This window comes from Apus apus, chromosome 3 (genome assembly GCF_020740795.1).
Source record: "Apus apus isolate bApuApu2 chromosome 3, bApuApu2.pri.cur, whole genome shotgun sequence".
NCBI lineage: Eukaryota > Metazoa > Chordata > Aves > Apodiformes > Apodidae > Apus > Apus apus.
In genome coordinates, this window is record NC_067284.1 from 97,269,717 (window position 1) to 97,297,446 (window position 27,730).

The 27,730-nt window shown below is 37.1% G+C and overlaps 1 protein-coding gene across 2 annotated transcripts in view; it reads right to left on the reverse strand.

The window, feature by feature from the left end:
* The window catches only part of SYNE1 (spectrin repeat containing nuclear envelope protein 1), a 295,834-nt gene that overhangs the window by 147,692 nt on the left and 120,412 nt on the right, over positions 1 to 27,730 (reverse strand). For both annotated transcript variants that reach the window (XM_051615569.1, XM_051615566.1), the window contains 19 exons: positions 27,367 to 27,520; positions 26,448 to 27,076; positions 25,786 to 25,965; positions 23,355 to 23,505; positions 21,717 to 21,875; positions 20,769 to 20,951; positions 19,478 to 19,579; positions 18,864 to 19,067; positions 17,863 to 18,070; positions 17,021 to 17,133; positions 16,244 to 16,449; positions 15,036 to 15,191; positions 13,397 to 13,688; positions 12,532 to 12,704; positions 9,842 to 10,151; positions 7,861 to 8,025; positions 6,223 to 6,579; positions 2,177 to 2,313; positions 1,071 to 1,248 (listed from right to left, as the gene is read on the reverse strand). In XM_051615569.1, coding sequence (XP_051471529.1) covers positions 1,071 to 1,248; positions 2,177 to 2,313; positions 6,223 to 6,579; positions 7,861 to 8,025; positions 9,842 to 10,151; positions 12,532 to 12,704; positions 13,397 to 13,688; positions 15,036 to 15,191; positions 16,244 to 16,449; positions 17,021 to 17,133; positions 17,863 to 18,070; positions 18,864 to 19,067; positions 19,478 to 19,579; positions 20,769 to 20,951; positions 21,717 to 21,875; positions 23,355 to 23,505; positions 25,786 to 25,965; positions 26,448 to 27,076; positions 27,367 to 27,520 — 4,057 coding nt within the window. The remainder of the gene's footprint in view (positions 1 to 1,070; positions 1,249 to 2,176; positions 2,314 to 6,222; positions 6,580 to 7,860; positions 8,026 to 9,841; positions 10,152 to 12,531; positions 12,705 to 13,396; positions 13,689 to 15,035; positions 15,192 to 16,243; positions 16,450 to 17,020; positions 17,134 to 17,862; positions 18,071 to 18,863; positions 19,068 to 19,477; positions 19,580 to 20,768; positions 20,952 to 21,716; positions 21,876 to 23,354; positions 23,506 to 25,785; positions 25,966 to 26,447; positions 27,077 to 27,366; positions 27,521 to 27,730) is intronic.

Sequence of the window (27,730 nt, forward strand, 5' to 3'; positions counted from 1 at the left end):
CCTTGATACAAAAATTACTAAGTCAGGTTCTGATTTTGTGTTACACTAGAGGTATTAGTAGAGAATCCAAAGGGTCTGTTAGCTTTGAAACACTTGGTTCAAGTTCTGACTATATTAAAATCAAATATATAATTGTGTTGTGATGCCAAATGTGCCAGCAGACAGAACATAAACAAAAATAAAATTTTAAGTTTATACAGGTTACCAAGACATCTCTAGTAGTCGTAAAGCAGTAACTGCATGTTGAAAAAAAACCCCACCTAACTACAGCTCTTATAGTTAATGTCAAAAACTTCTAGGATTTCTCCTGTTATTTCCTCTAAACATATTCTCATTTTGGGGTAGTCAAAGATTTGATACATTAATACAATGTTGTTTACACTTTTAAGTAAACCATTTAAGCGAGGGAAAGTGCATTTACCAAAAGGAGGAGGAAGTGATTTGGGTTTTGGTATTTCTGAGAACCTAACAGGAATTTCTTCTGTTATACCATCTATCTGGAGCTTTAATAGTCTCATTATGTAATCCCCATTATGCTGTTTTCAGTTAAAATCATAGTCTTATTGTATTCATAAAAGTATTTATTTCCCTTGCTTTATTAAAACTTTTGATTGGCATTCCTTTCCACAGAGTTGCTGGGATTTGTTTTAGCTTTATGTGAAAAGCATACTCTAAAAACGCCTGTTTGCAGTGCATACATTTAAACTCTGTTCTTAAGGAAAAATATTCACATAACTTTGAAATAATTTCAGGTACTAAGTCCTGATTCTGACATCATTCTGATTTTACAGGACTCTCCTACTTTAAAAATATTTTTTTAAGAAAAGAAACAAACAAGGAAAACAAGTGACAATGACTACATAGAAACTGCAGCCCAACAAGTACACAAAACAAACCAGGTTAAGGGAAAAAAATAATAATAAATGTTTATTTTCTTGAAATTAGTCACCTTTAGTTTTGGTAATAGCAACAATAACAAAAAATAGTAATTAACCAAACAATTCAATCTGAGCTTTATGCGAAACTGACTGATTCTCCTTTAGACTATTATTTTACTGCTGTAGACTTACCTGTATTTTCTGCAGACTTGCTGAAGCTTCACTGACATTTTCAGGTACATCAAAGCATTTGGCTATGGTGACTTTTGCATTGACCAGCCACTGCTGGAAGTCCCTGAAAGCGGTCCGAAATCTTTGCTGCAAGATCTGCTCTTTGCTTTGACATCCTTTTGAAGCTTGCAGGCAGAGGCTGGGTTTATCACATCAGGGAAACAAAAGAAAGCAGGGGAGGGGAGAGAGGAAAAGCAGGACTGTTAGGTGACAATGGTATCACCTACTTCTCTGAAATACAATCGTTAAGTTTAGGTTAACCTGAATTCCTCCTGCCAACTTTAAGCACTTAACTGAGGCACCGGGAAATCCATTAGAAACTTTTGGTTCCTTAAAAGCGAAGCATGTAAACTGGGACATAACTGTCACAGATATGGCAGGTTTAAGTGTTTCCAGAGAGTAACTGAGTGCACCTAACTATGAACAGTTTCTGCAAGTCCCTTTCTCTCTCTAAAAACAGGATGTGGAACTAACTTGATTACAATTCTAACTTCCCTGGCTCAGCTAATTTCATAACGTGAGAAGGGATCCATCTGGGTAATCACAACTTTCTTCTAAAACTACAGAAGCCAAAACCTATAACCCCTTGCAAGAGACAACAGAATCTTGTGTCTGAAACACAGATATCATACCCTCAGGTAAATCAGCTAGAGTCAGCTGGGAGAAAGCAAAAAAGCAAGCTAAATCCTAGCTCCCCTGTTTCAGGCAATCAGCTAGTCAAAGAGTGAACTGATGAAAAGGTCTTAAATAGCTGGTATAGCTTGTTTCTCCATCAGGCAAATAAGCCATTGTTCTATTCCACAGTTTCTTAAAAGGATTCCTCCAGTTATAGGCCAGACGTGGATATACATTAGTGTCAGCTGAGGAAAAAAAACCAAAACAACTCAAAAATGCTTCTTTTTGCAACCTCTGTTGACACCAAAATAAAAATAATCATATACCTCTGTTTTTAATGTTAAAATTCTAATTAGTGGTTCCCTAAAGGACAGCTCATGCCCACATTCACACACACACACACACACACACACACACGGGACTGATTAATTATAAACAAGATGAATTTGTACCTGTTATACTCCTTGATCAACCCTGAAACTTTTGAAGAATGAGTACTCAAATCTCTGGAAAATCTACAAAGATCATTTAACTGAGTTTTGATCTCATCTGTCATATGTTCAGACTTTACCAGAGCATCCAGAGTTTCCTGTTAAAACAAAACAAATTAACAATATTGGTGAATAAACAAAACAAAACAAAAATCCTTTAAATAAAAATGTATTAGAATTTAAAATCAACTTCATCTACGACCTATGCATATTAGCTTTTGAAAGTATTTTAGCAATCAAGCCTACAGAACCTTATTTGAAATTATGAGCTTCTATAGACCAAATTTCTGGAAGCCTCAACTTTCTTAGCTCAAAATATTCCCAAAGAACATTTTAAGATATAAATTTCATTTCAATAAATGAGCTATGGTACTGTCAGTTAGCTGTACACATATACAAGTACATACAATTAGGAAACAGCAAATACTGCTTATCTAAATGTTTATCTAAATATAACTATCCTGTTGGCTTCAGCTTAGCATGTTCAATAAAAACTGTTTTGAGCTGTATCCAAAAACAGTAATTTACGTACAAAGCTTTTAACAGCTTCAACTCTTTCACAGAAGGCTTCATTATGTAAAAAATACGGCTGCTCACAATCCTATGACAGTAAGTGGGTTACTGCCTGTCATTGTTGCACTGAAAAGACTCCTGCTTTGGAGACAACTAAGCCAACAAAAAATACAGTTTTGTTAGCTCAGCAAATATCACTGGGAGAGGTGTGATAACCACTCCAACAAAAAGAGTTCCTGTTGACATCCACAGCATCTCCACTGCAGAATCCAGCCACCGACTCCAGCATAATGAGCAGTGCAAACTTGGCTACTTGCCTTACAAACTAAATTCCTCAGGCATTCCTGGTAAACTACCAGGGAGAAAAGACAATCTTCTAACTAGTTACATTCACCAGGCAGAGGTTCTGCAGCACAGGCAGACCTGAGTGTTTGGCACATATAGATCAGTTTGGCTAAAGATAAGTGGCAATATGGAAGAAATGCACAATATAAACTTCAGAAACTGATCATATTAAAGTGAATACAGATTTGAACACAGATGTGGAAGTGAGACAAGAAAGTTCCCAAATCATGTTTTAGAACATACGGACAAAAAGGAAGATTGAAAATACACACGTAAGAAATACTTTGTGATAATCTCTCAGCAGAAAATTGAATGTTCAGGAAAGGTACAGATGATGTACACAAAAATACTTGCAGGAGGTTTTCAAAATATCACCTTCTACACTACAGAGATACAAATCCTCACTGAGTAGATTTTTCACTGGAAAGAATTAACTCACTCTGCAAAAAACAGATATCCCTCTGTGTAAATAAAAAGTAAAAAAGAAATATTAGCAATGGTCTAGCAAGCCAATCAACAGACTTCGTAATAACAGCAAATGGACAAAAGCCAGGATTCAGCTCATGTACCTGCTGTCCACAAACAACTTTGTGCTTCCTTCAAGTCCCTTTTCCTGAAAAAGTCTACAGAGCTGTGACATGAAATTTTTTAAGATCCATATAGTGCATGTCTGAGCAATTTAAAAAAAAAAAAAAAAAGAGTATATGTATTGCTTCTTTGTAGTACCTGAACCATCAGGAAGAAAAAAAAAACACAACCAATTTTGAGAAAAATGGAATTATATGTGTTGGGCTATGAATAACAGTGGTTTAGATCACAATCACAGCTTGACTTCATTAGCATTACTGAAATCTGTCTGCATTTACAGATCACAGGGAAGCCCTGTAAAATTAAGTCTAGAGACATTTCAGATGTATTATGTGTACAAATTTTCTTGAGAGTATGAAAAAATATTTTGCTACAGCAGATTTCAGGACTCATGTGATTTACACTATTCATGCTCATACTGTGGACTCTCACTGCTTTGAGTCCCTCATACACCAGAAATCTGTCCAACTATAATTAAAAGACATTTTAAATACTCACACAGTTTGTTTTGATGCCATCTAAAGTAGCATTTGAACTAAGTAATTATGCAATACCAATGACACTTAGGAAAAACTATGTAAATGAACTATTTTTTTTTGTTATCTTACTTTATGTTAAACTACACACAGACCTTTTTTTGAAAACAGGAATAACAACAGCAAGACTGCTACTTCAACACAGGATGCCCCAAATTGTGTAGGGCAGGAATTACCATACTGAAATACTAACAGTTATTTTTGGGTTAAAGAAAACATGTCCTAAGAGTAGCACAGGGTTAGAATTGCCTGTTTTCAATGAAATTTTTCAGTTTCAAATAAACTGTCTCAAGAACTACTAAAGGATTATTCTGATAACATCCAAACTTAGGCATAGTCTATTAACAAACAGGAACATAAACTTAAAAAATAGGGTACATTTGACTACTTATGGCATATTTCCAAACAGAAACACTACTAGCACTGTTGTAGCCACTCAGTTTTGAATCTAAAAATTGCCAAAATGATTTGCTGAATTCCAAGTGTTAGTTCTGTTGCTTTTATGATGCTCATACCTAAAGGTAAAAAGCTTGAGTATAACAGAATAACAGAATGAGTTTGCTAATTCTGAGAATTAGGAAATGCATTTTTAATTCATGGCCTTGGCTTACATGGCAACAGAATCACTGTGAGACAATGGAAAGCTGCAGTGCTATTTTGCATTCACAATAGGACCTATCCGGGGGTCTAAAAACTAAAGGATTACTGTCACATTTCCTCTAACTATAAATAAAATAAAATTACATAGCTGGGCTTTGCATAGTAAGTCTGGAGATTCCTCTGCATTTTCCTTATTAGCCAAAGTTTACAATGGTCTAATCTAAATAAGTGTCATTACACAAACCTACCGTACTTTATATAAACTACTAATAAAATAAATATCCTTTGAATTAACTACTTCTTAATTTATAAAATAAAAGTCTGGTAATTGTTGCTGTATGTTTTTGACAATTACATGTTTTTCTTTCCTTTTAAAAACATAAAAATAGAAGACTTTGCCTATTTGTACCCTTATTTGCTCCAAGTGATTCAGTTTTGTTTCTCCTAAAGATATGTATTGGCATTGAAGCAAGCAGGTTCCATAAATCTGTGTCAGGAAATTCTGTGAAAGAGGAAACCAGAGAAATAACTTTGCACAGACATTTGAGGAGGAGATTTATAATCTCAGGTCAAAGAGAAGGTGTTCTTTGAATTTTTAATATTTCTTCAGTTGAGGGGTCAGAAAGCAGGCTTCACACACCTCTGCTCCTTTACTTAAAACTGCTTTATTGCAACACTGATCTGAAAGGCAAATACTCCATGTCTTTTATCAACATCTGTAATCCACAATAGTCAAGATAGATGCAAACATATATCTTGATTGTTGTGAAAAAGCACGTATGTTTATTTATGTTGGGTATGTGATACATGCACGTGGAATTTTTTTGTTAGAAGACAAAAAGGAACAGAAACTCTCTACTTCTCTAACTTCCACTGCATTCCACAGCAAAGCAATTAGCAAGTAGACCAGTTTCCAGTGTAACACCTTTAAATATTGGACAAGACCTCAACGTGCATAATGTGAAGGTTGTTTCAAGAACTGGCAAGTAAAAGCTAAATACACTCCTGACAAATTGTAAGTAAGAAATGGCTCCAGCTGCTACTTGGCTTTTAGGAAGTGCTTCACGTTTCCCTGATCAAGTGCTGCTCTGGCTTGCAACACTGAGCAGCTTGGAAGAGGAGAGCGGGTGTGCGGGGCTCTTTCAACTTCTCTGGGGCAAGCCCTGTTTCGAACATCTAGGACCCAGGCAGCACTTGCTGAGCCTTGTGCAGCAGAGACCATGGAGAAAAACGTCTTCTGTTAACAGTGCTTGCTACGATTGCAGTTACAAAAGAAGTCCGGAAAGTTGGGGGTTCATGGAAACACGTGTCACGAACGCATTTTATTATTTTCTCTGTGAGTGTCCCGCCTGGCAGAAGTTTTCTGCCCACGGTAACTGTACATTTGCAATCAGAAAGCTGCGAGGAAAAGAGATGTGGCCTTACTTTCTCCTTGCGCCAGCTTTCCACCACCTCGGCGTCGGTGTGCCGGCTGTCGAGGGGGGCCAGGCCGGGCGCCCAGCCGGCCAGCAGCCCGCCGAACCGCTGCGCGGCCTCCTCCAGCTGCGCCGCCCGCGCCGCGAACTCCCGCTCCGACAGGGCCATCTGGCTCAGCGCATCCCGCAGGCTGCTCTGGCTCCGCAGGGCGCTCTCCTCCCACTGCTCCCACTCCGACCGCAGGGCCTGCACCTCAGCCGCCAGCAGCTGCCGCCCGCCGCCCGCCGTGCTGCGCTCCGCGGCGGGACCCAGCGTCTCCACCCGGCCCAGGCGGCCCGCGCCGGCCTGGCGAGACTCCACCAGCTCCTGCGAGGCGACATTGCCATGGTAACCCGCGGGCCCGCCGCCGGGGCGGGGAGGGGCGGGGAGCGGCGGTCCCGGGGCGGGCGGGCTGCGGCTCCGCGCTGCGGCAGCCCCGGCGCTGTGCGGGCTGGGCGCGGAGCCAACTGCTCTGAAACCTCCCTCGGCTGAGAGGGACAAGGGGCTGCTTCCGAGTTCTGGAAAATACCGGTTAGGTTAAGATGCGGGAAGTAGAAACTCTGTTGCGCTCTTTTCTGTAAGAAACACTGGCAGTTTTGGGAACACAAGCGCGCTGCTCGGGAAAAGCATTTTACAGCCCACCCGTGATGAGCGATGTCCCGTAATTGGTTGCACATGTCTTTTTTTTTTTTTTTTTTTTCCTTCCCCCAGCAGTGAATTCTTTCTCCATTGTCCTATTTCAATCATGCTAGAAGGGCATTTTGGGAGTTTTCCTTTTAAGAAGCTGGGGAATATAAATATCGTTCCAAACTCTGCATGGCAGAGTAATGTTATTTATTCTCTTGTTAGTCTTATGAGATAGAAACTACTATCTCCTCCCTTTCCTATTTTATACATGAGGAATTTGAGCACAAGGGACACTTAAAACTAACCAGGAGTGTATAACAAATCTGTAATTCGTTCTCATGTATCCTGAATCTTCATCTATAGTCTGGTCACTGGGCCACTCTCTCACTGTTAGGAACAAAGTAAAATGTTGCTAACACGAGTATCTGGGTGTAAACATCAGGCAGGAGCAAAACACACACTCTGCTTTAATGTTGCACTCAGGAAGGTGTCACTGGCTGAGGCACTCAAACGCCCAGGAATGAATGCCAGGGCAAGGAGGAGAGTATACACAGGGAGGCAAGACATTTCTACCATGTTTGGTGAGAGCAGTCCTTGCACTGATTTATGCATCTCCATTTCATGCAAATCAGAAAAGGTTGTTTCTGACTTGGGAGTCAGACAACTCTGCTCGTGGAGAAAGCATATTCGGGGATGAGGACAAGAGCAGTATTCATTAATCAGCCAAGTCACATTCTTTAGTGATGCCACTGGGCTTCCGCTCTTGCAAATCGTTCCCGTGTGTGCTGTGGCTAACTCAGGTCTGACTGTACTTTTACTCCAGCAGTTTAAGACGGGAGGGGAGGCAAAAGCAAGCTCATTGAAGTGTAATTACCATTTCGAATACACAAGGGGCAAGATCCCACAGCTTTTTGGCTCTGGCCTATTTTAAAGCATAGGGTCTGAATCACAAATGAAATAATGAAAGTTAATTTATCTTACATTGATTTTGGCCAGCTTTTTCTGAATGGTTGGTGTATCTCCAGATACATCTGACCAGCGGTGCAGCTCTTCCTTTGCAGAATGGAGCCAGTCTGTGAATTCATGCACAGCATCAAGGTATAGCAAATGGTCCTTTACAATATCTTCCACTTTCCTCATTTTGTCCTGTCATTCACATTTAAAAAAAAAAAAAAAAAAGTTTTAAAATACTGTCCCAGCTTTAGGCATGCACTGGTATAAAGCGCTGGTCTGACTCTATAGCGTCCATTGAAACACTGAAGAGAGCACAGCTTATAGCAGCAAAACACAGTGCTGACTGCACAAAGTTTGGTTTAGGTTGGTTTGGACAGCCGTGTTCTGCAAAAGATGAAGAAACCTTCTGAAAATGTATACAAAAATGTACTTTAACACAAAATGTATTGTTTAATAGATGTCAAAGCTGCAGCTGTGCAGCTGTGGCACACTCTTCCCAATAGCCCCTGGAGACGGTCTTACAGATCACCCATTAGTCCTCCCAGGGAACAGCATGCTGCTAGAAACAGCTTTTATTTAGAAGCACCAGGTCTCTATGAATGCTAAACAGAGTCACAGAGATGTTCCATACAAGGATGACAAAGGAGGACTTTTGCTGTTCAAAAGTACAAAAGGTTCTTATGGTGCTGAGTTCCAATTTAACCATCAGGCCTTGTAGCCCTTTAAGACTCTTTCCCTGACACAGATGTCAGACAGCTTCATGGCTCCATCTTAGACTTTTAATGTAAGCTTAAAGCAGGACCAGCTTGCTGTACTATGAACAGATGAAATCCACTAGACGTGCCTTTGGTTTGACTAAGTAGATTTGCTTTTAGATTCTTGTGAGATAACACTCAGGAATGTTTGTCAAAAGTAACCAAAAGTGAACTGAGCTAACCAGACAGCTTTTTACTCCTGTGTGGATACTCTAATACAGATCTATGTATCCATTAAAAAAAAAAAAAAAGAGAGAGAGCAGAAGTTCATCATAAAAACACGAGTGTGTTAATAGACAGTAATTACAGACCAGATAGTATAACATCTTTGTTCTATATTTAAAGCAATAAAGCAATGACAGTAATAGTATATCTTATCCCACAAATAAAAAAAACAAACCCAACCCCAAACTGCATGATTCCACATAATGACTTTCCTTTATCAAGTATAGTAAGAAAACCACAAATTTCTGTAAATGAATGAAGTTCATATACCTTAGATCACACATTTCCTAACAGATAATTTGTTCAATCTTCCATTTTTCTACTTTGCTACTCTTAAAAGACTATTGATTAATTACCTACTGCCATCAGATTACTGAATTTAGATACAGTGTTTAGTTCAGTCTCACATTAGCCTGTTATTATGTGGCCCCCTTCTGATGCAAACTTGCCCATTAGCTGAGAAGGTGGAGACTGTAACTCAGAGCTAGTGTCACTGTCATGATCTGGTTGGCAGAGGGTTTCAGTGAGTTAACATATCTTTCCTTAGAAACCAAACAGGATACCTCTATAAATGGGGAGTGCTTAGTAACACCACAAAATATGGGCATATATCTTTCTGGCAATAGGATTTCTCTTTCTGACAATATGTTTTCAGGTCAGTGAGGCATTTCATTCTTCCCATTTTAGGGGAAAAAAAGTGCTGGGAATGACTGTAAAAGCATTAAATCAAAATAACTCAGAAATATTGTTGTTTATAGTAAACTAGGAATAAATTATATGCTCTTCACTTCTCAAAAATCATAACCATACTGACTTCAATTCTCAATACCTATTTTTTGCATTCAAGTGAAATTTAGTAAACTATGTCCAATTTTTTGGTTAGACTCAACCATAATAAAAGGCAAGATTATTCAAACAAAGTCAATCCTTCAGTCACCAAAAATTTATGAAAATAAAAATGTTAGCTTTATATACAGTTGTTTAAACATTTTACTTACTTGAAATGGAGACCTTTGCCTTTATCTTACCTTGGCTACAGTTGTGATGTCATTAAACTGTGTTTTTAGTTCTTCTTGAGCTGCTTCTCTGAAAGAATCATCCTCTGTTTTCTCATAAAGTTCCACAGCTTTTTCAATTAGTTGCTGTAAATCACCAGAGTGATCCTCTATCTCAGAAACAATAGCCTGGAAGTGGTCCAGCTGAGCAAACTTCTCCTTCAGACCAATCTGTGGTTCTAATGGCTGTTCCACTTTGTGATCCAGTTTCTCTAACCACTGCTCCAGCTGATTTTTCCTTTCCAGATATTCATTCCACTGGCTAATGACAGACTCTAGGCAGCTTACATTAAAAGAAACATAAACAGTACGGATGAGAAATTTTGAAAAGTCAGAAAAAAAGAGTCTCTTTATATCTTCAGTGTTACAATGTCTTTACCCTGGTATAATAAGTTTTGAATAATATTTTTCCTCCATCTTGCTTCAGTTTTCTGTGTCAACTTACATCCAAGCTATTTGAGAATTTCTTTGTTATTTTGGCAACTGTACATAACCTGATGCAACTGCTTCCCTGTTACAGGTTACGTGAGCAATCTGTCAGTGTCAGACTAATGAAAAGCACATTTCAGTCCAGCAAAGTGAAATATAGAACATTACTGGAGTTCTTTATGATCAGAGGAATAAAATAATAGAATCACAGAATGGTTTGGGCTGGAAGAAACCTGAAAGATCCTCTAGTTCCAACCCCCTTCATGGGCAAGGACACCTCCCACTAGACCAGGTTTCTCAAGGCCCCATCCAACCTGGCTTTGAATACTTCCAGGGATGGGGCATCCACAGTTTCCCTGGGCAACCTGTTCCAGTGTCTCACCACCCTCACACTAAATAATTTCTTCCTAATATCTAACCTAAATCTCCCCTCTTCCAGTTTTAGTCTATTACCCTTTCTCCTATTGCTACAAGACCCTTATTAAAAGTTTCTCCCTAGCTTTCTCTCTTCACATATAGTTCTTGACAAACAAGAGACATTCTGGCAAGCCTTGAAAAAAAAATCAATTATATATAGTACCATTTACAATTTATAAGAAATGCTCCTCTGTTATATATTTCTCCTCCTAGAACATCACCGGATTTCCCTGGGATTTATGTTTTGGAATGTAATTCTCATTCCACTGACATAGACATAAATAGACATGACTGTGGCAAGGATTAATTAAAAATGCAATGGTCTAGCCTAATCTAAATAATATTTTATGACAAAAACTGGGTGAAATTAATGAAATCTTAAAGGCAGCCCATTATAACTTTCTACATATAATTGTATTACAATTTTGGAATAAGTAAAGAAATGGCACCATTTCCAATTTAAAAACTCCAAATTACCTATATCACAGATCCTACTATTGAGAGTCAATATTTAGGACTCAGATAGCCTAGCACTCAGATCATCTACAATATAGATCCATGACTTTTCAGATACAGATCTGTGAGTTTTCTGATGCAGGGAAAACTTTGTTTTCATTAGAAAACTGAGGAAGTAGGATAATGCAGAAGTTCACCAAGGGCCCATTTCTATCTGGTAATGACTGGGATGATGAAACAGAAAGTGTTTGGAAAAATGAAAGCAAGCAGGGAACAGCTGCAGCTAGTTGGATGCAAGGATTTAAATGTCAGATGTTCTTAAAAGAAATTTTAAATAGATGGAATTTGATGATGGAAATGAATGCTTTATTAAGAAGGAGAAATCAGATATACAAATACAAAATTTGGGACAACTGCCTAGGCTTAGTGCTGTGGAAAAGGATTTGGAGATAGTAGAGGATAAAGAAGTAAACAAAATTCAACAATATAATATTGCTAAGAGAAGAAAATCTCATTCTGAGTGGATTAAGGGTGTTGTATGAAGTAAATTGAAAATACTGATACCCTATTCAGGTAGTAAGGTCTCAAATACAGCAAGAGGCCAGCCCACTTTAAGTTATTATCTTCTAAGAAAAATGTAGACAAACTAGAGATAGTATGGGATCTACTGAAAAAGAAACAAGGATGGAGGTGGTCCAGAACGTATCAGTACTGAGAAACATCATTCTGTCTGGAATAGAAATGATGGTGGCCTTCAAATACATAATAAGGTGTCACACAGGCACCAAGAAAAATGTTCACTTTCTATTGAGGTTGAAACTAGAAGAAACCAACTTAAACGGAAAGAAAGATTATTTGGAGTGGATATGAAGTAGTTATTTTCATTTTGGTTTTGGGGTTGTTTGTTGTTGTTGTTGTTGTTTGTTTCGTTATCTTTTTTAAAAAAAAATAAAAACATAATGAAAGGCAGAATTGAGAAACTGTCCTAGAGTTTTGTAAGGAAAAGGTAGGTAAATGTGTCAGATGTTCTTGGTCCTGCCCAAGTTACAGGTTCAATAACTCAGAAAGCTCTTTCTAGTTTATTTCTTTGCATGAATTTGTGTTTGTTTGTTGCTTGGTTGGTTGGGTTTTGTTTTATTTTTTGTTGTTCATTTTGTTTTGTTTTTACCTTCAAGAACCATCTCACATGAAACTGCATTCATCTGATGGGGTCAACATGTTTTTCATAGAAGGATGTCTTTTTCTCAGTCAATTTTTATTCTATCTGATAACACAACTTTCCTGTCACCTACCAGTAATGACTTATTTGCTGTAGATTCCCACTCTTTGTAAGCAATTATGGCAGGGGCTGAGAGTTTTACCTTTGCCAGTTTGCTGAGGTGCTGATGATGTCATTCCATACATCCTTCAGTGTCTGTAGCTCAGTTTGTATCACCTTTTGTCCTTCCTCATTACTGCTTCTAAGTGCTTGTTCTCCTTTGCCAATGGCCATGTTCAGCTTAACTTCACCATCACCTTTGAGTAAGAGAATCTCCTGCGAGGCAAAATAAGTAGAAATATCAAATGCAAACTTCTGAGAGGTAAAAGCTGTTATTCTTTCAACAGCAGACACCATCATCTCTGAGATCATTTATCTTTGACAGCTGTGGCCAGTATGACTTCAAATACAACTTTTCTTGTAAGCGCCTGTCCCTTGCTATCTGCAAGTGATCCAGCAGTTTTTCCCACAGCCATACAGATATTTCACTGTATTGGTCATCATAAACTATTGCTCACATTGCAGCAGATAATAGGTAGGTAAAGCACTGTACAGAGAAACAGCATCACCTAGCTAGAAGAAATCTCAAGAAAGACTGTTGCAGAATCTCTTACACTGATGACCTTCCAAATAGATATTTATCTAACATGTTCCTGAAGACCTCCTGTGACAGCTACGTCACAGCCTCTCAGTGTCAATTGTTCCAAGGCTTCCCCTCCATTAGAAAGCTAATTTGTACCTTATTACACATTTTTGTAGTTCATTATTTCTTATAAAATGTAATACCTGACACCTGTCTCCATTAAACTTCATCCTGTTTTTCATACTACACCTCCCAATTTGTCAAGAACACTTTGAATTTTAATCCTCTCCTTCATAACCATATAGGAAGAAAAAATACTATTTTTACACAGATGTGGCCCACACCCAGTATAACGCTGGTGCCTCTAGCTGAGGAATCTCTTTACCTGAACTTGGGTCAGTCGTCTCTCCAGCGTGGCTTTGCTACCAACAGTGCTCTCTGATGACGCCAGTTTATCTTGAACCTCTTTCACCCATGACCACATACTCTGTAATGCCTCTTCCAAAGTGAGATGCTCTTGAAGTGCAAGCTGACATGTTCGCAGCTTCTCCTTGACAGTTTTGACCATGTTTTGATAATTGGTAAGGTGTTGAGAGGCCAGGCGCACTTCCCTCCCTGCACCATGGCCTTCTTCATTTAAAGTCTGTGCCATTTGGGACAGCTTATCAAAAGATTCCCTGAAACAAAATAGTGAGACTGAAAATCAGTTTCAGAAAGCATATGATACTGTTATAGCAACTATCAGAAATTACGAAGGTTGCTGACATAATCACCTACTCCACCAGTGACAGAGTTCGTAGTTAAATTAGCTGGGAGAGACTGTGAGGAAATACAAACAGTGTGTATTCATTAATATATTATGTACAGTGCCATTTCTTGCAGTTTGGTGCTCAAAATTATTATACTGAAATCTTTGTGTTGCATATTTGAATTAAAGGCTAACTTAATTCTTCCCTGAAAGTGTTCAAGGCCAGGTTGAATGGGGCTTTGAGCAACGTGGTCTAGTGCAAGGTGTCCCTGTCCATGGCAGGGTGGTTGGAACTAAGATCCCTTCCAACCCAAACCATTCTATGATCCTGTGGTTCATTTTCTTTTCAGGTATCAGACTTTCCAGTTCTGTATTAACTGCTACCTTTTTGTACCTGTCAGAACTTCTCAGAAGATTATAGTCTTTGACATGTAGGAAGGCATGATGAAAATGTCAGACCATTTGTCCAGGATTAGATGTTCACTCTGGGGTTCAGTACAAAGGTCAGTAAAAGGGATGAAAATTCTGAGTTTATACAGCCTCAGTTAAACTCAGTCTGCTGAATCACCCTTCCAGATACCCTGTGATTACAGGGAATTTACATCAGACCAAAATGTCTTGCATGAGTCTCAAGGGGATAGGTAGAGACTGGGTGTTTCTTTTTAGCATTCTGTGAGGCCTGAACAAGTCACCACTATCTCTGTTCTATCTTCAGCAACCTAATAAAAAAGAATGTGAAAAACCACAGTGTACTAAAAAAGGCAATTACTTCATCAACTATTGGCTAGGTCTAAATTCTAGAAAGATTTCACAGCCAATGTGAATGTTATTTCATCTCTTTTATACAGTCAACTATCTCAGAAAGTGGATTCTGCTAACCTTGTTGGATCTGAATGTTGCAGGACAAAGAAATTTCTAAAGTATTGATGACAGGTGTAATTTTTACTATTGCTTTTGCAAGCAATATTTTAAAAGATTTATTTTTACGAGCAATACTTTTAAAATTTTTTCTTTAAAGATTATATTTTTCAGTTTCCATCTAAAAAAAAAGTAGTATAAGCTTTTCTTAGTGAGAAATGTATCAAGTTTTGGAGTTGTTTTCAAATTCCAGTTTTGTTAATACTAGAAGTATCTGGATTCAGCCTCTTTTCACAGAGTATATTGCAACACCTTTCTCTATCATTTGCAAACACACTTAACCCCAGCAATTTATTTTCAACATTGCTTTAGCAGAGGAAAAAAATGAGAGTATTTTAGGAAATGTATTTCATATTACCTTGAATTTAGTAACTCTTCCAGGAACTTTTCAAGTTTCTGCACCTCCTTTTTCTTCTCAGGAATAAGCTGTTTGCTCTCTCCTAAAGCTTCTGTGCTTATTCTTTCTTCCATGTCATGTATCCACAGGCCAAGTTTCTTGTGTTGATCCTCAAAGCTACAAAACAGATAAATACTCCCTCAAAATATTCCTCAGGTGAAATTAGTAAGAAGTTAGCTCAGTTATTTCAACATCCACAAGACCAAGAAAATAAAGCTAGCTATCAATTTCATGCTTCAAGTATAAGAGTTGTACACAAAACATAATTCCACAGTGACTACTAATCTAAAAATATTCAGCAACTCTCTAAAAATGTCCCGCAAAATCATGGGAACTACAGTGAAAAAAGAAGCCTCAAAAATTTAAAGTGGCAGCACATTTTTTGTATTGTTACTAGATTTAATAAAGGCAGACAAAAAGAAAGCTTTTCCCAAATCCTTATAAAGATTTAGTCTGAGATTAAAAGATGGGTAAAAATGAGCTTTTATTCAGCATTGACACAGTGCCTGAAGTGTTGTGCTGTCAGTTTCTCCAGTAGAATGTAACTGGAATCTGGAGGGTTCAGAACTCTGCAAGCCAAGTTCTGCCCCTAAATTTGAAAACCTTTTCCGAACATGAAGGCACACTACTTCATCTTGCTGTTTTACACATTACTGCTACACTACCTATATTTTCAATTAGCAACAGTGTCGAATCTAGTTATACCTACAAGTATTTGAACGCCTGAAATTCCAGCCCTAGTTTTAAGAGTGTTTTTTTTATTAGCTCCTTAGAAAAAATGTCCATATGGACCAGGACAAGAGAGATGCATGCTGTGTAAAAGGCTTACTATCTTCAAATTCCAGGGCAGAGCTTGAAAAGTCATCACTCCTCCTCCCAGGAAACTGCATTTAAATTACTGAGACCCCAACTGCTGATCTGGGATTGCATGAGCTACACAGATCTTCCACAAATATGATCCTGATCTTCCGTGCTTTAACCAAATCAACACCTTTGGCACAAGACCTGTTGGTTTGTTTTTAGCAGAGAATTATATTTTCTTTTAAATAATTTCCAAAGACTAAAAGCAAAGAGGAGTAGAATAACTGGAACTAATTTCAAGTTGTGCCCTGTATTTCTGCAGCTGGACAATTCCATCCAGACCATCTGTGACCACCAGTATTACTCACCTTTCCAGGTGTGAGGCACAAGTTTCCAGGGCTTTCTTATCATTCAGACACTGACTGAGGAATTCCTGGAAGTTCTGGTTAGACTTGGCTATTTGTTCCTGAATGTGGCTCACAGCTGGTTGGGGTAAGCAAGCATATAAACTTTCTCCTTCCTTGCAGGCAGCATTTAGCTTTTTCTGTCCCTCACTAACAGAATCCAGCACATTCTGTGTAATGAAAGAATACATTTTAAACATGCAAGATTTAATAATGAAAGATAAGTAATATTTCTATTTCCCCAACATAAGGTAAGAGCCACATCTAGCTATGAAAAAAAAATCTAAGCAGACATTTAAAATAAAATTTTATTAAGTGATGAAACAATTCAAATAGATCAATTTTCCTGTTTGGTCCCAAGGTTGTCCCTTCTTTCTCTGGACAGTTTAGTCATGTCCCGAAGACCTTATATTTTTCAGGAATTCAGGCTGTTTGCAGTAGGTATCTGCTATTTGTTTTCTGTCCCATCAAAAATCTACACAGATAAGCTTTAACACGTTAGTGCTAATCTGAAAGACTGAATATTTAGTTACCCATAAACCTTCCAGAAATTAAATTCTGATCTCTCAGAACAGTGAACATGGTTTCCACTGTATTCCACCTACAGTACATATTGCTGTCTTGAATTCTTTTTACATTATTTCTTTGGAAAAAGGCAACACATATTATAGAATCTACTAATTATTTTAGATACATATAGTTACATTTCTAATTACTATTTTTGTAATTTGTTCACTATACCTGCAAGTCATGTAGCTTTGCCTCTATGGCTTTGCTGTCTCCAGACCTGTCAGATGAATCTTTCACTGCAGCCTTCATGCCAGAAAACCATTCCCAGAATTCTTGCATAGTATCTTATTTAACAAAAAAGTATAGAGAAGATTTATATTTTTTTTTAAGAAGCAGCATTATCCACAATACTACACAGCTGTCTTCCACAATTCTTTTATCCCTTAGGAACAGTGTGTAAATGCTAACAGGATGAGTCTTCATTGCTTTCCATGACCTTGGGGAGTGGGATTAATTTCACAAAAAGTTAGATATTTCCTCTGTAAACACTCAAATTTGAACAGTCACACTAGGTTCCTCTTTATAGTCAATGGGAAAATACAGGTATTTTCAGTCTGTGATATGTCCCAATTTAATGCTAGATCGTATCTATATTAATAACTTACTATATAAGATTTTAAATTGCCTACTTCTCTCCACTGACTATCCAGGAAGCCCAGGAAATACTTCAGATAGGTATTTTTACATTATAAGCATCTCTAGGTGGTTATATACATCTCTTTATGGCAAATAAACCAAGTGTATGTATTCAATAGAGATCTATCTAACAGTAAAGAAAGATGGAGCTGAGCTTGACTTCATGCATATTATGTGTTTAAAGTTGAATTCTGTTTTTGTAAAATGCTTTGTTTCGGAGCAGTTACCAAATGAACATTTAGTAACAGGGCTTTTTGGATGGCTTCATAGGAAAAAAGAGTTGTAATTGCAAGTGAAATCACTGGAAACTCTGGCAAACTCCAGAATGATTCACTGCTGTGGTCTAACGGCTCATATTAAGAAGCCTTAAGACTCACAGAAGAAATGTTTTTCCAAGGACTCTTGCATGCTGGCCTGTGTTCTGGAGCAGAGCTGATTCACAGCTTCATACTTCTTTATTAATGAAGTGACAGTGCCACCAAGAGTTTCCAGTTCTACAGAATGGTATCTACGACACAGGCTGTTGAGGTTCTCACGGGTCGAGTCAATGCTGCTCTGCTGAAGCTGAAGGTCTTTTTGTATTTCCTGAAAATGAAGATACAACACAAATATGACATTTGTAAAGAAACAAAAGAGCCTTCACTTTTCCTCAAGCCTTACTGCTCCTTCCTTATGCTCTTTCCTCCTATGGTCTATTGCAAGTCCTACACTCAATGAAGGGAAGAAGTACTGGACTAGGTTTCCTGAATTTTCCAAGAATCCTTGAAACTAAAGAGCCATCACAGATGTGTGAAAAAGGCTGTTTCTTATTGTTTGCTACTCTATTAAAAGTTAATACATTTCAAGGTATATTGAATAGCAATCTTTATTTTCAGCAAAGTCTGAAGGTATGTGTGAGATGCAATATGACACAGGTATTTGGTGGGACATCTGAATGAAAGGGAATTTTCATCTGACTAGAGAGGACCATTTGTTTAAAAATTAAATTTGAATTGGCTAGTAAATCAAGATTAACATGTGCTCATGCTGAAGAAAATCTGCATGTGGTGTCATGCTATGATGTGCATATTTGTATGCAATCAAGAGAGCTTTAGGATGTAGACAAAAGAATTGCTATAGATGAGGACTGAGGAGGACTTCTGAGGTAGAACTTTGTGTTGATTTCAGTCCAGGATATTTTACTGTGATGAGTTATAGGTTCATAACTTATATTCAAGGGAATCAATGGTCCTGCAAACATGCTGGAATAATAACTGAAGAGTTCAGTTATATTCTAGCAGCTGTGTAGGAGAAATAATTTGTATCAAATGAAAATTAAGTATAATGCTTAGCAAAAAACTGCATAAGAAAAAGCATATTCATTTTCTTCAGCACCAACCTTCACTTTATTTAGAGCTTCAGGATCCAAGTTACGTGCACAGTTTAACAGTGTCTCTTCCACTGTTGTTAACTGGGCTGTCATCTCATCAATAAACTTCTGCAACCGCATCTTCTGAGTACTGTAATCTTTCAGTGTCTCTTTTGCTGTCTCTGACATTTCTTTGACATGTGCCAACTTTTGCCTCAAATCTGATTCTATGAACTAAAAGAAGAATACTTTTGTTTTGGTAAAGCAAATAAACATATTTTACTGCATTATAATTCTTTCAAAGAGGCAAACTCTGTATGCACTCATACATAATGTGGTTTAATGCTGGACAGAGAGTATAATCTGTTTCACATCCAATCAGCTACCTTATAAACTATTTAATCTATTTGGATTTAGTGAAAAATACTTCTACAACTCATATGTTCTTTACTTGATGGCATAATTATTACAGAAAAATCAAAGTTAACTAAACAAATATGAACGAAGTATAGTTATGATATATATTAATACTGCAGTATCTGTCACCTTGGAAGAAGGTGGCAGTACAGGAGAGACAGATTTTAGGAGGAGTTTCTTCTTAGTCATCTGAGCACAGTCTGTGATTACAAATATCTTTATTTTACCTGGAGGTCTGCAGGAGGCTCTTGACAATGGATCAGTTCTTTAAGATCTGAAATTTTGGAACTAAGCTGCTCCAACTTCAGTTCTTTATCCTTGACTTCAGACTGTAAAAGAGATATGGTCTAAGTTTCATAACAAACTACAACAAAGATTTAGACCTTCAAAAGTATGCTCCATCAGTTGAAAAAAAGAAAAAAAAAAAAAGAAGAAGAAAAAAATAAATAAAGCTTAGCAATCAGAGGGAAAACACTATTGTTCTATTATTTCTATACTCTAAAAATTTCCTACTTCTTTCCTTTATTAGACTCAATTCTGAGGTTTTGGTTTGGTTTTTTTTTCTCTTCAATCAAAATAGCCAAACACATTTTTAGCATTTAGCATGTATTAATAGCTTTAGTTTCTTAAAACTGGCTGAATAAAGATGGGTATGTCATTGTTTATTTGACTGGAAAAATCTACTGCGGTTGTTAGGATCCACGTAACGGCATGCAGAGTATAATACATGTGCTCTCCGGTTTTTATTACAAGGAAGTGAGCTCTTGGAAAAAAAATTAGACATAGAAATAAATGTTAACTTCAAAAAGGAATTTAAAAATGCTGCTTTATATGCACTGACATGTCTGGATCTTGTATTCAGTGTTCATATAGACCCAAGATAATAGTAAAATGAAAGAGAAAAATAATTTTTTTTTATAACTGTAGTTCTAAAATATTAGGCAAGTAATTGGTGTGAATCCTATTGCCCAAACTTTATTTTCTAAAAAAACAATCAGATCACTCCAATTAAAAGATTGGACAGTGGATTTCAGGATTAAATTGCTGCATTTAACATCTGCCCTAAATGGCAGAAGTTCAGGTTGCCCCAGAAGAATCTTCACAGGGGATTTTGTTCTGGGGAGGATATAATGTTATGCTTGTAAGAACTGGAATGGGTTGCCCAGGGAGGTTTTTGATGCCCCATCCCTGGAGGCTTTTAAGGCCAGGTTGGACAAGGTTTTGTGCAACCTGGTCTAGTGGTAGCATTCCCTGCTCATGGCAGGGGGGTTGGAACTTTATGATCTTTGAGGTCCCTTCCAACCTTAATGATTCTATGATTCTATGTACTGCTAGAGCCAAAATAATCACAAAGCTTAGATCTAGCAAGAGCCATGCTGTTCTTGTTTCTGTCAGAAGCAAATAGCTTAAAAAAGGGACTTGAATGCTGTCAGGTAGCAATTGGGTTAGTGGTTCCACTGCTCGAACAGCGGACACGGTGGTGTATACCGTTATTACTGCAGTTTTATGCATAAGCACCTGGAAGCCTTTGAGGAGGACCTCCATTCTCTGACTGTTACTCAAGTTGCTGATGCCTTCATTCAGTTGAGAAATGCACTTATTGCACCATCCATCCATTTCATCTCCAGTTTTCAGGATGTCATCCCACAGAGATAAGCTTACCCTCAGCTGGTCGATGTTTTCTTCAATTCTTTCAGACACCTTTTAGGAGAGGACAATGTATCAATACCATTCACAAATTAATTTTAGATTTCTTTATTTTGCAGCCAGTTGTAAGACAATTGTACCAGAAATAATTAGTAAGCCTAGGTGAAAAAAATTTCCTATTGTTAGGTCCAAATTCGGAATTCTAATTTCAGCTTAGTTATTCAGATCATAAAATAAAAAACAATTATGTGACTTTTTCTAAAAAAATTGTATATTTTTTAGTAAGAAAGAGTTTTATGTTTAAATAAACTTTTGTCTTTAAAACCAGCTCCATTTATCTTTCTTATGTCATGTAGGAATTTGCTAATGAAGTAGTATAAATATGAAAATGTAAAATATTAAGTTTTATGATATTTTTCTCTGTTATAATGCCTTTCTCAACTTAGTCACATCTTTTATGGTGTAACCTAATTTATTTAGTCCCTAATTAATTTACTGCATACATTAGATGAGAATGTATCAGTAACACTGCATACATTAGATGAGAATTCAATTCAAATTTATACTCTGAATTGTGCACCGAGCAAATTTATACTAGTAACATTCATACACTGATATAGGACATCATTTTAAATACATCAAATGGATGCCACAACTTGTACGTACAACGGATGCCAAATCCCTCTGATTAACCCTTTGAGATACATTTCAAAGTAAACTTTACAAAACAATTGCACTCTAAGATCTAAGAAAATACTAATACTATAACCTTAGCCCCACTTAAAAACTATATTTCATGTACAAACACCAGACTCTTACATCTAGCCATTTGTCCACTGTACAGTTCATATCGGTTTTTACTGCAGTGGGGTCGCAGTTCTGCACTCTTTTCAGTTCTGCTAACAAATGCTTTCCTTTATTGGTGAAAGTATCCAGGTCTTTTTGTTTATCGCTCAGATCATTCTTGGCAGCTTCATGCTGTGGACATAAAGATTTGCTTGTTTAATGAAGCCTTAAAGAAAGAAAGAAAAATCCAATTCTCCAGGCACCCATCCCTAGCCCTGTGGTATATGTTAAACATTGGACAGTTGTCATTCAGCATGCCATTTAATATTTAACTATGCCACAAAATACAGAGCAACTGCAATTTTTAAATTATTATTCTTTTTATCTTCAGACTCTACCTGTCTAAAATTGAATAATAAGAACCCATCATTGACTACCTAATAATCTAAAATCAGTTCTGGAATTACAGCAGGTTAAACAGAGGGTGTGGCGAACAAAATTTAGAATTGTAAACCCCATCACTCTTAGATACTCTGGAAAATAAAAGTACAGATGTGTTCAGAAGGAAATGAGATAAAATGTTCACGGTTACTAAGTTTGCAATTCTAGGGGCAGGGAAGTCTTTACAAGACTGTCACTGAAGAGGTGACAACATTCTGAGAAAGGATCATAGTAAGCATCTCATATTTTTTTCTTTACCAAGCATTCCGGACCAGCAGTCAAGGTAAGCTACTAATCTGGATGCCACACGGACATGTGGCCACACCTACTTTATTATGGTAGAAGTTGTGCAAAATATTTGTTGTGCTTCCACTGGCCATTGTAGTAGCAGAGGATTCTCCACAGCCCAAGGCTCACAAAAAGGAGAAGAATCATATGGAATTACATGCATTTCTATGTTAGACTGGTGAACTTTGTTCTGGATTTCAGTTCTAGTTAGAATGTTTATTAAAAAGAGGCCATAAATATGCATAGTCTAGAATTAGGTTTACAGAGATCTGACTGAAGAATTTTTTGTGAAGAACTCAATAGGCTTGCAAATTAAATTACCCTCTGAATGAACAGAAAGAATTTAACTGTTTTTCTTGACAGGCTGATGGATAGCAGAATTTGGAATGTTAGAAATACGATCCAGTGAAATGAATGGAATGCAGGGATGCAAATTCCTTATCTCTGCTCAATGGCCAATATTAACATTGTACTACATTAAATATGTTGTTTTAGTGAAAAAGACGGACGTAAGAATTGCACTCATCAGAAATTTGTGTAATTAATTTTCTTTTGTTAACTTTTAACCATTCAAAAAATTACCCAGTATGGAAAAATATAAAAGTCTGCTGACTGGAAATATCCTCGCATACTGTGATAGGAATATATTATTGAAGTATTTTAAATAAACAGAAGATAACTTAAGCTTTCCATATAAATAAACATTTTGCATTTCTAGGTATTAAAGTTATAGATAGCAACAATCACATCCATGGATCTCACCCAAATGCTGAAAGGACTATATTCTTTCCTCGTCAGAATCAGTACAACTTAAACTCTGAATGTGAGTGTGACAAGATTTAGCAGTGAATTCAAGCAACTTTAAACACAGCTCAAGGGCAGCTTTCAAGTTGAAAATGCCATCTAAAGCAAAGATCATTTAAATCCCTGAAATGAAATTACCTTTGATAAAGTTCGCCTGACATCTTCATGATCCTTCCAAATGGATTTGATTACAGAAGCACTGTCAGCATTGTCTATAACTTTCATTACTGTTGACTTCAAGGTCTGATATTCCTTCATCAGATCAATAAGAATGCAGGACTGCTCCTTTCTGCAATATGAAAAGGCTACATTAGCACCATTTGCTTTCATGCTTCTGAAGGAAAGGCAATGTTATGTAGTGATTCACCATGAGAAAATCAGGATGCAATGCTAAACATGTTTTGGGCAGCCAAAAAAATATTTATATTAAGGTTTTACAAATCACTGTTGGTCCATATATCACAAAACATCTCACTGATGAGGCAGTGTATGAATCACCACCTTGTATATATCAAATATCAAAGGAACTGACAAGCAACAGGAAGACTGAAACTGGAATTCAAACTTCTAATTTCCTAAGTTTAGCACCTTACTGACTGGAAATCACATTATCATGATGCTGGCACTTCCAGCTCAATTTTTTTTTTCAACTTGTTCCTTTAACATGGACTAATTTTGGGGGGTAAAAAAAAGCAGAAGACTAAAGCAATGCAAGACAGGCCTGACTATTCTGTCCTCCAGTTGTCAGATGCATGTTTGTGGGTCTAGAACATTCTATTCAACTTACCTGCCATTCTACTGAGAACAGAATAATCTTGGGCTAAGAACAGGCCCCATTTTTTTTTCCACCCCCTCTCCAGAAAAGCCTATTTCTGCTCCAGCAATGGACAGAATAAAAAAACCCAAACAACTACTCAGTCCACTCCTGGTATTTATACTGAAGAGAGAGAAGGAAGACTAATACTTTGGATATGCTTAGTGTTGAACAGAGTTCTCAGTGGAAGGAATTTGGGAAACATGACTTTGCAAAGAAAGACAGGCAATTGCTTCAGGAGCTTGCCCTTCTCTGAATGTTCCAAATAGCTCTCTCTAAAATAATAGGGTTCAGAGGAGTCTAAAATTGCATCTATACAAGACAGAACACAGTTCAAAATAATTGAAATTAAATTAGTTTTTGTTTTTTTTTTTTAAAATAACATTATTTTTATGCTAGAAAGGAATTACGAGGTACCTGAGTACCTTTCAGTTTTAGGTATTAAAGATGGCAATGACTACCCGAGTGTGTGAAATGTGGAGAACTCATTTGCCTTCAATAATGCATCCATAAGGCAGGGACAGATATTTTATGTTTTCTGTACTACCATAGTGGGACTGTGTAACTCCTCTCACGTGTGTTTGTAAATTGTTTGGTTAACTACTATTAAAGACTCCTAGAGGTAAGAAAAATGGCTTGCAGCAACATGCAACATGAAATAAAAATTAGCAGCAGTGCTAAGAAAAAAAGAGTGATAGACATTGTGAAAGAAAGCTATCATTTTCTTTTACATAGCTCAGATTCATACATCTCTTAAAAATGCATTAGAGAACTGAAGAAAACTGAATTCAGCTGTAAAAAAACCCACCAGAAATGCAACTTATGTAGCTATGAATATTTTAAATAGGAAAATAATAAACAGATTTGGTTAAGAGGCAGCATGTTTACAAGTATCTGTATGGTGTCAACAAAGAAAATAGAATAACAATACAGTATGTAAACCAAAGAGTAAAAAAAAAAAAAAAAAAAAAAAGAGAACAAATGTAATTTTTTTAAATAGTTATTCTAGTACACCAACCCAGCAGTTGCATGGGGCTCATCTAATTGCATGTGCCCATGGAAGCATTACCCAGACTTAGAATGGTTTTGGTTTTGAACTTAGACAAAATTTCTGTACATTAAGGATGATGAAGTACTGAATGAATCTAGCACTTAATTTTGTCATGGAAATTTTAAAAAGAACATTTGAATAACTTTTCTTTAAAATTAAAAAGAGGCAGCTAAGACAAAGAGAGGGCAAGATGAAATTTTCTTCAGTTCCTTTCTTTATCGACTTTCATCGCTGTACAAAACTGTCTTATGTCTCTGATTATACAGTAATGATTGTTATCCTTGGGCAGGCAGAAAAATTAAAGTCTAAGAATGATTTAGGACCCATAATTATAGGGTTGTCAGAAACATCCAGTTGAGAAGAAAAATGTATGCTAGAAGGTGTATATGTGCTAGTTGGAGTGATAGTGGACTCTCAATGGAGATTTATCTTCCGGGAGAATCAATAACAACATGTAACTAAAAGCCCAGTATTTCTACAAGTACTGTCCTGAGGACCTGTGTGTGGTTTTATTAATAGTATAATTGCAACTGGTACAAATATCTTGGCTTATAATGTTTTATTTTCTACTCAGGATTTAACATACAAACCCTGCTTTTTATTTGGATTAACAGACCAGAAGATATTAAATGTAAATACCTGGTTCTCTTTCCCCCACTAAAATAAAATTCTCTTTTCTGACCTTAAGCCTAAGATCTACTTACTTGTCATGAATAGCCTTCTTGGTGTCCTTCCATAGAGATTCTAAGCAGTTTATCTCTTTGTCAATATCAGGAGCAACTGTAATATCTTTTTGGGCTATTTGTTTTGCTTTGTCCATGAGCCACTGGAGTTCATGCTGGTGAGAATTCAATTCTTCATCTAACTGGTTAAAGATCCTCAATCTGCAAGTTAAAAGGTGGGTTTCAAATTTACTTCAACAGTAAATTTCACCTGAACAGTGGCTTGGAAATAAATATTTAGATTAATACTTTATTATAGTAAGTTGTTTTCAGTTCCTTCAATACATTTACAATCTTCAATCTAGGAGAAGAGATAGGTATGTCATATGGGACTTCTAATAGCTGCTTGGAACTTGGATTGATTTGGACATAATACATTTCTGAGACAAAGACTTTCTTGACTGTTTTTTCAATATAAAAGATTAGCAAGACTTGCAAAGTGTTCTGCTCATGTTCTCCCTTCATCCAAACAGCTCACTTACTTAGGAAATTTAATTAAGCAGATATGTGGACTACTACTATGCCTGGCAAGAAATAAGGTACCCAGGCAGAAAACTCATACATGCCCCCAGTGTATCCTGAAAAGCCTAGAGACTGCAAGCAAACAAAGAAGTGCCAAACTCAAGCATTAATATTGTTTTTACCTTTGCTGGAGGGCTTGCAGTGTTGTCTCCTTCAGGCCCTCCTTGTCAGCCTTTTCTTCAATAGCTTCAATACTCTTCAGCAGCTGGTCTTTATGTTCCATGAAAGATCTTCGCAAGGCTCCAAGAGCTTCTGCCTCGCTCTGTTTAGTTCCCAGCAGGTTTTGAACTGCCTCCAGTTCCAAGCACAGGTTATCCACCACAGCCCTACAGGAGGTCCTCTGCTCAGAAATGCCGTGTCTTAGATGATACTGGGCCTTAGTAAGGGAACCATCCAAACTGATGGCAACAGATTCCAGCTTGTTAAGATCTTGAACAATATTATTGAGTTTCTTCTCCAGTAATTCAGATCTAGCTTTATCCATATTTCCTGTTTTCTCCACTGTCTGCCTCAGCTGGTGGAGCACTCCTGATGTAGCACTATGGAGCTCCAGGAATACCCGCAGCTGATCCAGAGCCTCTTGTCTTTGGCAAGTTATTTGATTTGCCTCCTGGAAGATCTGAAAGCAATCTTCAGTCTTTCCCTGCAATGTCTGCTGATCTTCTGGGCAGCTGAAAGAACACAATTTATCTACACGTTCCTTCAGACTTTGTAACTGCTGTTTCTTATTTTCAACTTCCAATAAGTGGTTCTATGGAAAGAAAGAACATAAGGCTGGGTTTCTTCTTCCAATAAAAAGTTCAGAAAACATTTTAGTACTAAACTTACAATCAAAAGAAGTGCTACTGAGGGGTTTCCAGTAAGAACAGTTCTGTGTTACAGTTTTGCTTTAAACTGGTCAAATAACAGAAATCTGTATGTGACTGCAACAGCACATCAGTTTTCAAATAAATAAATGACCTCATGCTCAGTTTAGATTAATAATTAGCTGAATGCACTGTACAATTTGTCTGTCTTCAATATTTACATTCAGAAGTTTACCTTATTGTGAGATGCAGCTAGTTGTTGATCAGCTGTGTTTATCTCTGAAGTGGCTTGTAGTTCAGCAAGAAACTTCTTAATCCAGTCTGAAAACCCGAGCAGGAGCTCATCAAACTGCCTATGCTCAGCAACAAGAGACTGAAGGAAGTTGATCCTATAGGGTGTCAGATGTAAATATAAAAGCACTTGATATAAATTAATGAATTGGTGTAATCAAAACCACAGATGACTGGACAGCATTAAAATCAATGACAGGTGGAAGGAAATAAGGAAATATTAATTTGCATTTCAAATGTGATGACTGCCATGTTGATTTCTTAACTGAGGAATAACATATCACTTGAAAGCAATAGTTAGGCTCTTT